The sequence below is a fragment of the Ips typographus genome, linkage group LG1, assembly GCF_016097725.1.
Source record: "Ips typographus isolate SLU linkage group LG1, UJ_Ityp_2.0, whole genome shotgun sequence".
Classification (NCBI taxonomy): Eukaryota; Metazoa; Arthropoda; class Insecta; order Coleoptera; family Curculionidae; genus Ips; species Ips typographus.
Window position 1 is genome coordinate 8,216,919 of NC_138422.1, and position 14,536 is coordinate 8,231,454.

General features: G+C 34.9%; 2 protein-coding genes and 1 long non-coding RNA gene across 3 annotated transcripts; 1 reads left to right on the plus strand and 2 right to left on the minus strand.

The window, feature by feature from the left end:
* Positions 1–1,108: 1,108 nt before the first annotated feature.
* Positions 1,109–7,129, minus strand: LOC145736650 (uncharacterized). Its single transcript, XM_081991077.1, has 4 exons — positions 6,976–7,129; positions 4,653–4,864; positions 4,350–4,592; positions 1,109–1,604 (listed from the first exon to the last, which is right to left on the minus strand). Exons 1-4 carry the CDS (start codon positions 7,016–7,018, stop codon positions 1,341–1,343), a joined length of 762 nt encoding a protein of 253 aa, XP_081847203.1. The 5' UTR covers positions 7,019–7,129; the 3' UTR covers positions 1,109–1,340.
* An 856-nt stretch (positions 7,130–7,985) lies between these two features.
* Positions 7,986–13,090, plus strand: RpL3 (ribosomal protein L3). The gene is made up of 8 exons (XM_081991065.1): positions 7,986–8,009; positions 8,289–8,481; positions 10,583–10,751; positions 11,007–11,142; positions 11,428–11,614; positions 12,244–12,446; positions 12,635–12,790; positions 12,850–13,090. The coding sequence occupies exons 1-8, from the start codon at positions 8,007–8,009 to the stop codon at positions 13,036–13,038; spliced, it is 1,236 nt and encodes a 411-aa protein (XP_081847191.1). The 5' UTR covers positions 7,986–8,006; the 3' UTR covers positions 13,039–13,090.
* LOC145736679 (uncharacterized) lies at positions 12,928–14,403 on the minus strand. The gene is made up of 2 exons (XR_014180082.1): positions 13,843–14,403; positions 12,928–13,767 (listed from the first exon to the last, which is right to left on the minus strand). It is a non-coding gene; the product is annotated as an uncharacterized LOC145736679 (long non-coding RNA).
* Positions 14,404–14,536: the final 133 nt, after the last annotated feature.

Sequence of the window (14,536 nt, forward strand, 5' to 3'; positions counted from 1 at the left end):
CTATGGGATGCTCCCAATTTACATTCTGCCAAAAGTTTATTGCCTTCTCGAATAAGATCATCTAATAATGTACTAGGTTGGTTGTTCTGGCTGGATTCTCCTTTATCATCTGTATGCTGATTGGCAGCGTGTTCAACTTTGGATGTTGCTGATTGTTTGGTTTTAACTTTTTTAAAAATACAAGGTTTTTTCTTTACAGGAGTAGTTTCAATGACAGACTCCTCTGAATCTGAAGTGTTCATTATTTAAGTCTGCTGGGCAACGTAGTAAAAAATGTAGAGACAAATATAAATGTGTACAGACACAATAACAATAAATGTTAGTAAAGTTTTTGGTAACATAGTTTGTTTTGGTTCTGATTTTGTTTGAAGGACAGTTTTATTATTTATATTTTTTTGTCAATTGATTGAGGTTATGTCAGACTTAAAAAATGAACCTCTCCTTCTCTTCTTTTCAGTTTAACGACCTTCATCTATTTTGAGACTTAGGGCTGTTCCACACAACGATTTTATCCATGATTGTTGTTTGCTCTTCAGCAGAAGAAACAACAATTTTCATTATTGTATTGTGTTGCGATTGCTCTTCATGGTGTTTTATACGCGACTTGCGACCGAATACCTATATTTTGTTCTGTATTTAATAAAAAAACTAAATAATCGGGGGTAATACCACGAAAGCTTTAAAGTTACCGATAATTTTCATGATGGCACGTTTTCCATAATTTAAGAGTCCCTTAAGACGAGGAAAATTTGTAAGGAAAACATGCTAGAATCAAAATTCTCTGGTTAATTTAAAGAAAGGCTAGAGCAGTATTTAGTGAGATTATTTCTCGAAATGTCACCAAAAAGTTTCATTTTTATTAGGTTGAAGTATATTCGAATATCTTTGGATGTAATAGAATTAACAACAAAAAGCGCAACTTTGCCTCCCTGTAACTAAAAATGTTATCATAGTTTTTGAGATAATAGCAATGCTAATGCTACGAATTTGTAACACCCTGTGCATAAGGTTTTATAAAACACGCGAAATAAATGCATTTTGAAAAACTTCACTGACCAAATACCTTGTAGGAGTTAGGAGTAGAAAAAAGAAGTAAAAGTCCGTACAATTAAATTACAGTTACCTTATAAAATAGGGTGTAGTATTATGGTTTAATATTTCCTGTCAGTATGTAATTGAGTTGACAAAATCGAGAACACCTTAGAACTAAATATGAAACTCTCCTAACAATAGTAATTTCTAGTAAAGAACTTAAAAATATATACATTCATACAAAACTAAATTAGACACAAACTCGGATTAACATACGAAGAAAAAAAAACCGAAAACACACAACATTCTTAACTGATGAAGTGATTTTTCAAATACTTCATCATGCCGAATGTACGAAACCGTTTCGTACCGATTACTTTCAATAGAGCGTCATCGCAGATAGCGAACTGCTTGTTCTTAGGATCGTAAAGGTTCTTTTCCTTGATGATACTCCAGATTTTCTTCACCACTTCGTGACGGGCCATTTGTTCGGTACCCATTAAAGAAGCCAACTCTGGAGAGAGTTGAAGGGTTTTTGTGAAACCGCCACCACCTGCGCGTTTTGCACCAGCCTAAAATTTAAACAACCTATAAGTATTTTTGGCTAATGGGGTCGTAAACCAAAATTTGTTTTGCTAAAATTAAAAGCACGCAAAAAAAAATTGACATTTACTGCAAAAAAAGTCAGAGAAAACCATACTTACTTAGTACTGCGACATAGAACGGGACATTTGCCCTAACTGTCTTCTATTTATAGTGAGTTAAGTGAGATGGAATGCATGAACGTAGGTCTAATATCAATTTTAACAAAACGTCAACCATCGAAGAAGACGGAACTTAAATTGTAAGATGTTTTATGTTAATTTAATAGTGATTCCTGTTTAGGAAATTATTTTCTGCTGTAAAAAATCCCGTTTAAGCGTTCTGTTGTTCAATCGTGTTCAAACAGTAAGAGCTGTCCAAATAAGATATTTTTTACGAGAAAGATACCTGTGAAATGAGTAATTATGGTCCTGACTTTAGACCCCCACTAACGTAATTATGCCTCTTTCTAAAATAATTAAGAAATTGTTCTTTTGGTTTTGTCTCTCAATTTGTTTTTTTTTTCTCAATGAGAAGCTTATATTGATCTATTTGCTTAGTGCCTTCAGGAAGCCTAAATAAAACTGGAAAAACGTCCGCAAATTTAGTACAGGGAGTCAATTTTTGACATCACACGTTAATTTACGTATACGATTATATGTAAATACAGGGTGATTCTATATTAGAAGTATCTAGAGAACTCAATATTTTTCACTGCAATTTGGAGTGTAGCCTAGGTTGGGTCCAAACTCTCTTTCCAAAATATTTTGGACTGAACGGTATTGCCAGACCAGTCGGAAAGAACACCAACTTTTGAGATTTCCAAATGGAACACCTTGTTTTTAATCTCATTTTTGAATTCCTCGCAAGAAGGCTAGTAATTAATGTTAATACTTCCCTATACCTATTTTGCACCGTTTCTAAGATATTTTATAAAAATGGTGAATTTGTCAGCAAAACGGTGGTGTAAACTTTAATTAAAATCTCAAGTCCTGAAAGGTTTGCTGATGTGACCTTTTGTCCTCAGTTAGACAATACTACATGCTTTTAGTCGGACAGATAAAAAACTGCAAAAAGTCCGTTTTTTAAATGGATCCATCGGCGTTTTATGGTTTGTAATAAAAGAACATTAAATTTAGAACAAATTCATGTATACATTTCCTATACCTAACTTCAATCGTTTCTGACTTATTAACAGTTTTTCCTTAAAGGGCGCATTCAATCGTAGGCCATACTAATCTGCATACGGACACCTGCTTGGTCATAATGACTAGTTGTCGATTCCATAACTACAACATGTTGTGACAGTTATTTGTCAAATTCAACACTGGTTCAAACTTAGCACAAGCAGGTGTCCGTATTCAGATTAGTATGGAGTACGATTTTATACGCACTTTAAGGAAAAACTGTTGATAAGTCAGAAACAGTTGAAGTTAGGTATAGGAAGAGTATACATAGAATTGTTCTAAATTTAATGTTCTTTTATTACAAACCATAATACATTGGTGGCAGTTTTTCTGTCTATCCGACTTAAAGGTAAATATCGACCACCCTGTAGGTTTTTTCATTTTCAGTCTTTGAACTTTTCAACCATGTGGTATTGTCTAACTGAGAACAAAAGGTCACCTAAGCAAACCTCTCAGAACTTGAGAATTTAATTAATGTTTAGACTACCGTTTTGCTGACAAATTTACCATTTTTATGCAATATCTAAGAAACGGTGCAAGATAGGTATAGGGAAGTATTAATACTAATTACTAGCCTTCTTGCGAGGAATTCAAAAATGAGATTAGAAACAAGGTGGTCCATTTGAAAATCAAAAGTTGGTGTTCTTTCCGACATCGCAAAGTTCAAAATATTTTAGATTGAGAGTTTGGACCCAACCTAAGCTACACACCAAATTTCAACGAAAAATATTGAGTCATTCTCTACATACTTCTAATATACCATCAACGTGAATCACCCTGTATAGATATAATAATGCGTGTTGTCAAAGGCTTCTTCGCAAATTTGCGTATAATTTTCATACGTTTCTAAAGTTGCTAAAGATCAAAAATTGACCCCCTAGTCTTCCCATTTAAAACATAACTCACAAAAATAGTGATCTTTGTGTAAAGTTTTCTTAAATTTAGGAACACAAGTTCATAACATGGCATAATCATGGATGGGGAGTGACCAAAACTAGCCCCCTGATTTTTTGCAGTTGTTTTTCAGACAAATATAGCACATAGTTTCCATAATGCAACCCAAAGTTGACATACACCTTACACAAGCTTGCACTGTTAAAAAAACTAAATAATACAGAATTTAACTTGAAAAACGCGCAAAAAAAGTTTGCCTCTTCAAACTGCAACATTGCATAAAACCTCCATAAAACTTGTAAATTGAAACCTGCTGGGTTGCCAAGTGTGTAAAAAAATAAGTGGTTTTCTGTAATCAACCATACATTTTCTACATCCCTAACAAAGTTTTGTAACTGGTTTACAACTGATGAGCTATTTTTTCATATTTTAATTTAAAAGCTGTAGATAATGCTAGAGGCTACAGCTGATCAAATCTGGCAACGGTCTGTCAGATAGAATTGACTTTTATCTGATGATGAGCTTATCAATTATTGTATGAATGTTAAATAAAGTCTGTTACAATGTAAAAAAGTTGCACTTACCAAAAAAACTCGTTAAAGTGTCACAATATCATCAACTCAATGAAAAGAAAAGCAATAAAAAATGTCTTACCGCTTTCTTGGTTGCCTTCTTCTTCACCCAATCCTCATCAGAGTCAGACTCAGAATCCTGCTTCTTCTTCTTAGGTGGCACCTTACGGTTCTTCGCAGGCGCTGCCTTTTTTGGAGAGTATTCTTCTTCAGATTCGCCATCACTACCCTCGCTGGCTGAATCGTCAGATGTCTTCTTAGCCTTCTTTGCAGCAGGTTTTTTGCCGGTGGACCCACGTTTCTTTGTTTGGGGCTCAGAATCCTCCTGGTCAAACCAACTTTAGTGAAAACCGGAACCTAAACGATTAAAAATAACCACACTTACCTCCTCCTCATCCTCCTCTTCCTCGTTTTCTTCCGGTTCTTCTTCGGATTCGTCGTTCTTGTCGTCTCCGGACTTGTTTGCGTTCACATACTCCATAACGAGATCGTCAATCTCCTTCCTGCGTGAAGCAAGTTTTACGTCTAACTTATCTTCAAGCTCTTGACGAACTTTTTTTGTTGAGGTCGTTGATAGATCCGAACCCTTAAGAATGACTAGAAAAGGACACAATGATAAGTTTTTAATAATTCTTTTACTCGTTAATGTTAAGTTAGTTATCAAATGCTGTTTTAAAAAAACAAGCTTGGGATATATCCATTTTTTTCTAAGTGTATTTGAAAATTTAGTTAAATCACAGTCACCATCACTGTCTGGAGTTTCAGAACCTTTTTGGTAGAACTCTTGTTATTTTTCTTTTATTTGCAAAATTTCTAAGTTTTTCTTTTTTTCCTTTAAACAATTCTCTTTCTTGTTTTGCCTTTTCTTTTTCTATTTTAAGATTTTCGTTTTCTTCAAGGTATTAAAGCCAAACAAGAAAGTCCAGTGATTGACCACCACTTTTCTATGTGGTTAAATACTTGAAACACATTTTTCTGACTGATTACGATGAGGTATCATATGTTATTGGTCACTCTTGGAATTTCGTAAAAATCTTGAAAATTATGTTTTTGCAAAGAGCGCCTTGAAAATGACATCTCAAAAATTCGTCGATCGGTCAAATGACACTACCCACGTGATATTACTGCCATTTGCAAAAGAATGATCACGTGACAAACTATCAGATGATGACACAAAACGCGGTCTAATCTAATAAATTGTTGATTGATATCGGCCGCATTCGTTTTCAAGCTCCATGGAGCGAGCAGAGCGTTTTTGACGTCACGATGACGTAATTTGACAAAACCATAATTTGACCAATTGTGCGTGGCCATAATGTACAATGCACTCTTTGTGAAGATACAATTGTGATATTTTAGCTAAACTGTTACAAAATACATTTTAAATAAATAAAAATCTATCTAATATGGCGTTCCCCAAACAAAAACCTAAAAACTGATGATGGTTGTCAAAAATTGAGACTTCATTATGTTATACCTAGTCCATTAAATCAGGAAAGGCTCAGAAGAGTGGGGTAAAATAACATCAATCAACAATTGATTAGAAAGTCAGAGGGGATTTTGTGACGTCATTTAACAGTGTCACATGCCCATTGGTTTGAAAATGTCAAGGATGTCACGTGAAGAAGTTTTGAACCATATCATATGAAATATCAACCTAATCAGAAAACATAGCCCCTTTCAAAAATGTAAAAATCCATTATGGCACCCATAAAAAAAAAATCAAAGTTAATGATAGTAACTAAAAACTCAAACACTCATTGCTCAAACCCACATCAAACTTCCTTGTATCATCAAATAACGGAGTTTCCCATGGTGAGGCTCGTAAAATAGACACACTGTATAATATGACCCTACACTTACCTTAAAGCAACCTTTCTCCCACTAACCAAACCAAACAAAGGCAAAATACCTACCTAGCAAATCAATACAAAAGAAATGGAACCCATTTTGAGTTGAAATTTACTAACCTTTTCAAAGTGAGTACTGTGAGTAGGGACAATTATTAATTTAAACTACAATAGAGTAAGCCTCTCTGTGAATTAATCAATAAAAATACACCTAAAAAAGTGATGGAGTTCCCAGATTGCAGCATAGAATTCTGCGCGGGAATACAAATTACAGAGGATTTTAGGCTTTATGATATCTAGACAAGGAAGAAGGCAAGAATTTTCCTTACCAGATAAAGCGCATTTTCTCAAACTAAAAGCCTAAAAAGACCATCAACAATTAAAAAGGTTAAACAAAGAAAATGCTGGTCAAAATAATAAAGTAAATGTGAGCTAATGCTAATGCCCACGCCACCATTTCATTTCACATAAACAAGCTGGCATCAACGGCAAACAGGCGTGAACCTAATTTTCCCAAAACATTGAAAATACGCCAAAAACCGGGGAGATAAGGTCCTACGAAAATCACAATTAATTTTCAACATCGATTTTGTTCCGGCTATGTTCTTCTACGGGCCATAATATAAGAAATATTTTCAAAAAAAAGTACAGGTAAAAGGCTGTCCTCTAGCATAGCGTCGTTCCGCCATTGTACACGGAGGCGATGTCGATACGTAAAGTACAAGAGTAAACTACCCGATTTTAACTGTTAACCCACATAAAACCCTTAACAAAAATTACGTGCACGAAAACCCCAAACATAGTTTTGTTATTTTCATTAGGTCTAGTATTGAAATTCAATTAAAAACCATCACTTACCGGCAATTTCTTTGCGGAGAGTTTGTTTGGATATGTCAGCCATGGTTGTAACTTGGAACAGACAGAGAGAGTTTCACTAATGAAATGAGAAAGAACACAATTTCCGTTCCGTGCCGTCGACAGCCGATTCCATTCCTGAATTCGGTAATTTGGTAGTCTTATATCTGACCGAACTATTCTGAATATGTTTCTGTCCTTTACTAACTTAAAAAACATATTGTCAAAAACTGAAACACAAAAGGGCTAGAGCGATCAGCATTTGTATTACAGAACTAAGCAGCGTTCAGTGTTCCTCAATCCTAACCGACGGTACTGCGTTCCGAAATTGAACGCGAGTTTTGTTTTGCGTTCAATTAGTGATTTTTGTGATTAGTAATCGATTTATTTTATTTTAATGCATTCCGAACTTTGCAGCAATTGTTAATAGATGTTGCGTTGCGCAATTATACACATAGAAACCACAATTAAAGAAATAGGTGCAAACATTGGCCACAAGACATTTGTCGTATTTACAAGTCGTATTTTAAACCAAGTTTAAATTGAGTTTTGATTGTCCTTTGTGGTTGTGGCAGAACGAGTGAAAAAAGTCACACAGAAATGTCTGAACCCCTAGGAACCCAATTATAAAAGAGAAAGAACTATTTCTAATCACTGAAAATAAAGAATGCAACCATTTTAACCCCATGTAGGTATGTAGAAAAACTATGAAAGTGAAAAGATAGGAATTTACCTCTATTTTGTCTTTTTTGTGCCGTTCTAAAACCCAATTGAATTTTAAACTCAAAGCATAAGCGTAAGCGACGATTTTTAAAAATTTAACACGTTTGCTTTTTAGTTTTTAGTTTTTACTTTACCCGAAAATGTAAGCTACACTACACTACCTCATAGGGAGTTTTGCAGTGGCAACATTGCATTTTGCCGACTGTCACCGACTATGGAGGAGAGCTGTCAGCTGTCATCAACATAACCTTCAAAAGTTAACTTGGTGGCAACTGTCATTACAATCTTCCATTTCAGTTTTTTCCCTGAACATGGTAAGTTGTGCTTTTTCTGCTAATTCTTTTTTTCTCTTGTAATCTCAAAATAATATTAGTAATTTTCTATATAAATATAAAGTGCTAATATGTTTGAATACTTTTTTGAAAGTATTTTTTCGATTATCATGATGATTTGGATAAAAATATCGTTTAAAGTGTTAAACTGAAACATAATGTAGATGCTATTCTAGGGCGGTCTGATTAAAATACAATGTTTGTTACATTTTTAAACGTGTATTGTGCAAAAAACTGATCTGGATTTTGTTTGGTTTCCAGTCTCATCGTAAGTTCAGTGCGCCCCGACATGGTTCGATGGGCTTCTACCCCAAGAAGAGGTCTAGGAGGCATCGTGGTAAAGTTAAGGCTTTCCCTAAGGATGACCCTTCAAAACCTGTCCACCTAACTGCCTTTATTGGGTACAAAGCTGGTATGACCCATGTGCTTCGTGAAGCTGATCGTCCTGGATCAAGTGAGTAAAGTTTTCAGTTTTAAAATGCCAATATTGTCCAGGAATTGAAATGTGTGTAAGAATTAGTAGTTTTCAAACAGCATTATGGTGTGGCAAACTAATAGTTAAAATAACTAATAGTAATTGTAGGCATTACAATATTTTTAAAGACAATCCGGTAATGGTAGGGCTCTCGTGGAAAACGCTATATTTTTCGTATTTTTAAAGATATGGATCTGAAACTTTCTGTATGTACAGTGTGTAGTGTTGGCTCGAATCTGACGTCATCAGATGCCGGTTCTGTGACTGTGTTGAGCTGTCAAACACTTGACAAATTTCAATTTTGTTCTCGTTTTATTACCCAGAATTGTGAAGAGCACCATCAATAACCCCTATACCAAATTTGAGCACTTTAACTTCAATAGTTTTCCCTCTACGTCAAGTTAGATCTAGCAATTCCTATATGCAGAGTTCACGTAGAAAACGCGATAATTTCATAATTTTTTGAGACAAAATTTTGAAATTTGGTATATGGGCAGGGTAATTAAAGGGCTTGAATCCTAGACATTTTTACTTTAGGGGTTTATCTCGGGACTGCCTGGAATGAGGAGGAAAAACGGGCTGATAATCGCAAAGGAATTCGGCTGTTTCAGCATTTGGGCGTAATTCCGGCAAGGAGCGAAGTCGTAACGTGTCCAGTTGTCAATTGCAGTCGAGAAATGAAAGACTACCCACAGAGGAAGAAAATTAGGGTGGAATTTTCGATGTCCTGCCAAACATAGACTTGAACCTATGAAAAACACGTTTTTCTGGAAAGTGCACGATTGTCATGATTTTCGTCAGTTAGGGGGCAATCAAGATATTGTGGAGGTGGATGAGACTCACCATGTCTAAATACAACGTTGGACGGACAACAATGTGGAACCACCACTGGGTTTTCGGTGGAATCTCGAGGACCACCAAAAAAAGGTTTGCAGTTTTGGTGGAAAATCGTACTCTAGACACTCTTATTTCGATAATGCAAGACTTCATTGATTTTTCCATGAGAGCCCTACCCTTACCGACAATCCAAAAACATCATTAAACAAAATGCGTTAACAAAATTGTAACTGTTGAAAAGTACCTAAAAATTGCAGCAAAACCACAAGAATTTCTGTATGTAATTTATTATTTTTGAGGATTTATTAATTTTTATATCTACCTAAGGGCCAGTACTTTCACATCAGAATAATTTCTATAGAAACTGAAATCAGATGCTACTGTTGATCAATTCTGTTACTTCTTACTTTTATAGAAATTATTTTGAGAATAAATTTATCTGGATGTGAAAGCACAGGCCCTAACATACAGGTACAGTACAGGAACTTATGTTTTTTTAAAAAATGCACACACCTCCATTAAAAAATGACTCACAATAAGTAGGCAAATCTACAATGTACAATCTTAATTGGCATTTTCAACGGCACAAACGAAACAGAATCAAACATTAAAATGATGAGTTCTATTTTGAAAGAAAAGGGCGCTGAAAACACTGTACAATTTTTAGAGAAGTTTTTGAAGTGTTTTTTTGTTACTATTATTCAAATTGCAGGTTTTTGCTACATAATCTTTATTTTTTGGTTTTCTACAAATTTCAAAAACTGACTGATTTATGGAATATAGATGTAGTTAATGTGTAAAGTAAGTTTGCATTTAGGGTTTTAGAAAGAAAGTTATTATCCATAAAAAATAGGAAAATTTCGATTAAGTTGGGAGAGTAATTTGAAGGTGTTAAAGTAGTTATATCAAACTATGCTTTTAATCATTGACAAGAGTTATCTTTCCTCTATAAATCTAAAAAAAGTTGGCGTAAATATATTCATTAATAGATCAGTGATTCCTTCCAGATAATTTCCTTGCAAAACGTTCTGAAAACCTATATTATGTATATGCCATTCTTTGTTTAACTTTGCATGGTCTTTGTCGGTCGAAGCATCGCTGGAGTGATATGCGAAGACAGTTTTGATATATACGATACATAGTAGAAATTATTTTTGATACAGCCACAGTCTGCCGAATAAACAGCCTTAATTAAAATTTGTTTCTCATTTTCATGTTTTTACAATTATCAATTTTTTTACAGAAATCAACAAAAAGGAGATTGTTGAGGCTGTCACCATTTTGGAAACTCCTCCCATGGTTGTGGTTGGTGTTGTTGGTTACATTGAAACACCCCATGGTTTGAGGGCTCTTGCCACAGTATGGGCTGAGCACTTATCTGAAGATTGCCGCAGACGTTTCTACAAGAACTGGTAAGCTCTCCTTATAAAAAAAAGTTGACCAATTTTATTTATAAAAAAAAATGATAGTCTTCCAATGTCAATAAGAGGACTGTAAAATACAAGTCTGCTGAGCTTACATTAAAGAGGTGACACTCTGTAAAGTGCAGTGTGGCTAATGGAGGTTTGCCTCCTCTAAACTATGAGGCACCTCCATACTTGTATTTGCAGGAGTTTCAACTGTTTCAAGTGGTCAAGAGTGCAGTAAACAATTTTTGTTTGGAACAGGTATAAGAGCAAGAAGAAGGCTTTCACTAAAGCTTCCAAAAAGTGGTCTGATGATCTAGGAAAGAAGTCGATTGAACGCGACATTAAGAAAATTATTAAATACTGCAAAGTTGTTCGAGTGATCGCACATACTCAGGTTAGTTGACATTTTTCACTCTTAAGTTGGTGTTGACACGGTCAGTGCAGGAGCTTACCCTCCGGCTGTTGGCAACAAAAACTCTTCTTCAGTGGGGTTTTTGCCATAGTGTCATAGATAATGTGCCCTTCGGGAGGCGCAGGAAGTATATTCCTTAAACATTGTGTAGTCCCTGGACGATGACACTTTGAAAACCATATTTCCTACATTCATTTCAATTATTTCTTTAATATTCCACTTTTTACTACTTTAAATTTAATACAGTAAATTATATGTTTTTTTTAGATGAAACTGTTGAAACAAAGGCAAAAGAAGGCTCACATCATGGAAATTCAATTGAATGGTGGCAGCATTGCTGATAAAGTTGCATGGGCTAGAGAACACTTGGAAAAGCCTATTCCTGTCAGTCAAGTTTTCGGTCAAGATGAAGTCATTGACGTTATTGGAGTTACAAAAGGAAAAGGATACAAAGGTAAGTTGACTTCTTAGTTTGACATTTTTGCAACCATTTATGATTTAATTGTTTTTTGACTTATACAAGCTACAGGGTGGGCAAATTTCGATGTTTCTATAGATCTCAAAAACTAAAGAGCTAGAAAAAAAAAACTGATACCCTAGTCTTGATGTCTTATTTTGAGGTTTGTTTACTGGAATCTACTAAAAAAAAGTAAAGCAAATATGAATTAATGGTTAATTGAGGACTACTTCAATATTTAACTTTTTGAACGGATTTCTTTCGAAATACGTTTTTTTTTCCGTCAACAGCATCAAAATCCGTTGTTTTGTTACAAAATGGCGAGGTTTTTCAAAATGACTCAATGTTGTTGTGGCATTCACTGTCGCTGTTGACCAGTTTAGTTTTTTCAACACGAAATTACCGGATTAAAAAATTCACAATGTTTGAACATTGATTGTTTTCCTGATAAACGACACATTTGCTGTATTTTTTCTTTTTCGAGTTTAGTGATGATAAAACGTGGATTGTGCATTCCGATTATTCATTGACGATACATCCATGCTGCCTTCCTACTGATTTTAAATTGCCTCATAATATTGTAGCGTTGTTATTGATTAGATTTTTATACCTTATTTTTTTTAAAGGTGTAACATCCAGGTGGCATACCAAGAAATTGCCCCGTAAGACGCACAAAGGTTTGAGGAAAGTCGCCTGTATTGGAGCGTGGCATCCTTCCCGTGTATCGTTCACTGTGGCCCGTGCCGGTCAGAAGGGTTACCATCATCGTACTGAGATGAACAAGAAAATTTACAGAATCGGAGCTGGTATCCATACCAAGGATGGAAAAGTAAGTTCTATTTTATTATAATATTTGTTTGTTAGTATTAAACTATGATGATAACCATTAGAGCCAAAAGGATTATGAGATATAAATCCACCGTGATTATAAATGATAGGACTGAGTAATATTTTGCACCACAGAAAATAATACACTTTAGCTATACCACAAACTAAACATCTTTTGTTTTATTGCAGGTTATCAAAAATAACGCCTCCACAGAATACGATCTGTCTGAAAAATCCATCACACCCATGGGTGGTTTCCCTCACTATGGTGAAGTAAACAACGACTTCATCATGATCAAGGGTTGTTGTATGGGACCTAAAAAGCGAGTAATCACTCTCAGAAAGGTAGTGTTTATCGGGTAAAGAAAGTTATCCTTTATCTAACTTTTAAATTTTATTTTTAGTCCCTGTTGGTGCACACAAGTAGGGTGGCTCTGGAAAAGATCAACCTCAAGTTCATCGATACATCTTCCAAATTTGGACACGGTCGTTTCCAGACTGCTGTGGACAAGGTTGCGTTTATGGGTCCTTTGAAAAAGGACAGGCTAAAGGAGGAAGCGGCTCCTGTTGCTGCTGCTACGGCTGCTTCGTAGTTCTCTTGACTAGTTATAAACGTTAAAATAAACGTTGTGACGATTTATTAAATTGTTTCATTTAACTTTAAGGGGTAAAGTCTACGCCCTGTCTATACAGGGTGTCCGTTTTACGAGCTCAACTATGGGGATCTCGGTTATTTGAAGAGATACAAAGTCGGTTAAATTAGGGCAAAAATGCGCATTTTTGAGCTTTGTAAAATGTTTTAAAAATTCCGACTATTTCCGGAATTTTGCCCAGAAAAAAAAGTTGAATTTAAAAATGCAAAAATCCAAGATGGCGGCCATATAAAAAAACAAAGCTGATGATGGTTTCGGAAAACCGAAACGTCGGATTCCAAATTTGACTTCGCTATCTTGTAGAGGACAAAAAGTGGCTGTGACGATGTGTCAGTCATTTTCATTTGTCTCTTCAAATAAGTCCAGAAAAAATTAAAAACGTTTTTACAAAATTTCGGTTTTTCCAGATAATTCCGGAAGTAGTCGGAATTTTGTGATTTGTTTAAACGATCTTACAAAGCTCAAAAATGCACCTTCTCCACAGATTTCCCTTGACTTATGGTCTAAAATCAGATGACAGTTAAGTTTAATTTATTTGGCTTTTATTTCCAAATGTCTGAAAAAATTCCATAATAATTTAAATTCGTAAAGGAGAAGTATTCGGTTTTAGTTGATGGCAAAGTTTTTATACCTATTAAATGAAGCAGCAGAAATATTTCAACAGGTAACCTTAATAAATCTACTTAAGGTTTTAATATTAGGAGTTCTTGAGTATGAGCTTTTTCCTTTATTGTAGATGATGACTGGTTGGACTACTTGAAGCTTACTTCAAGTAATTCTCCAAGCCCATCAGCCAAGAATTTTATGGTTTGTATATTTGTATTATTTTGGGACATGCTGACTTATTTTGTAAAATTGTACAATTTTTACAATTTTTTTTTTAAAAGGAGTTTTTCTGTTGAAGTCTGTAAAATATAGACATTTTACCGAACCTTAGACTGTGACCGAACAGTGCAATTTGAATTTTTACTCCCAGATTTTTGGACAGAGAAAAGGAGTCATCATTAGCATATTGAACTATACAGGGTGTCCCACGACGAAAGACGTCGATTGATATTGGAAAAAGTATAAATAGGAGAGTTTTGAAAATTTGGCAGTATACTGATGTGGGCATGCCCAATCTAACTAAAATATTTTCAAGATGGTTGCACTTCCGTTTATACCGGAAGTCGATCACAACTTTCTTATTTTAAATAGAACACCCTATATATTATTACATATTTGGATTCCTCACAAAATTCTGACCAACTTATGTGTACAATGCCCTATCCCTATCTCTAGCCGTTTTCGAAATATTTGATGTTTTTCCAAAAAAGTGACAGTTGCAACGCTCAACATATTTTTGTACTCTGTCAAAACCGTATTTCATTTTGTAATGAAACTTTGGGTTATTGTAAATAAAGGATCGTTTTATTAAACTGAGGGTGCGTAATGACTC

Bases quoted from the DNA above. Each gene is read 5' to 3' on its own strand.
- LOC145736650 (XM_081991077.1), bottom strand. From the start codon at position 7,018: ATGGCTGACATATCCAAACAAACTCTCCGCAAAGAAATTGCCG. The intron at 4,593-4,652 runs GTAAGTGTGGTT...TGGTTTGACCAG, and splicing joins AAGAGGAGGATGAGGAGGAG to GAGGATTCTGAGCCCCAAAC. The intron at 1,605-4,349 runs GTAAGACATTTT...TTTAAATTTTAG, and splicing joins AGAAGGCAACCAAGAAAGCG to GCTGGTGCAAAACGCGCAGG.
- RpL3 (XM_081991065.1), top strand. The intron at 12,447-12,634 runs GTAAGTTCTATT...GTTTTATTGCAG, and splicing joins TCCATACCAAGGATGGAAAA to GTTATCAAAAATAACGCCTC. The intron at 12,791-12,849 runs GTAGTGTTTATC...TTTTATTTTTAG, and splicing joins GAGTAATCACTCTCAGAAAG to TCCCTGTTGGTGCACACAAG.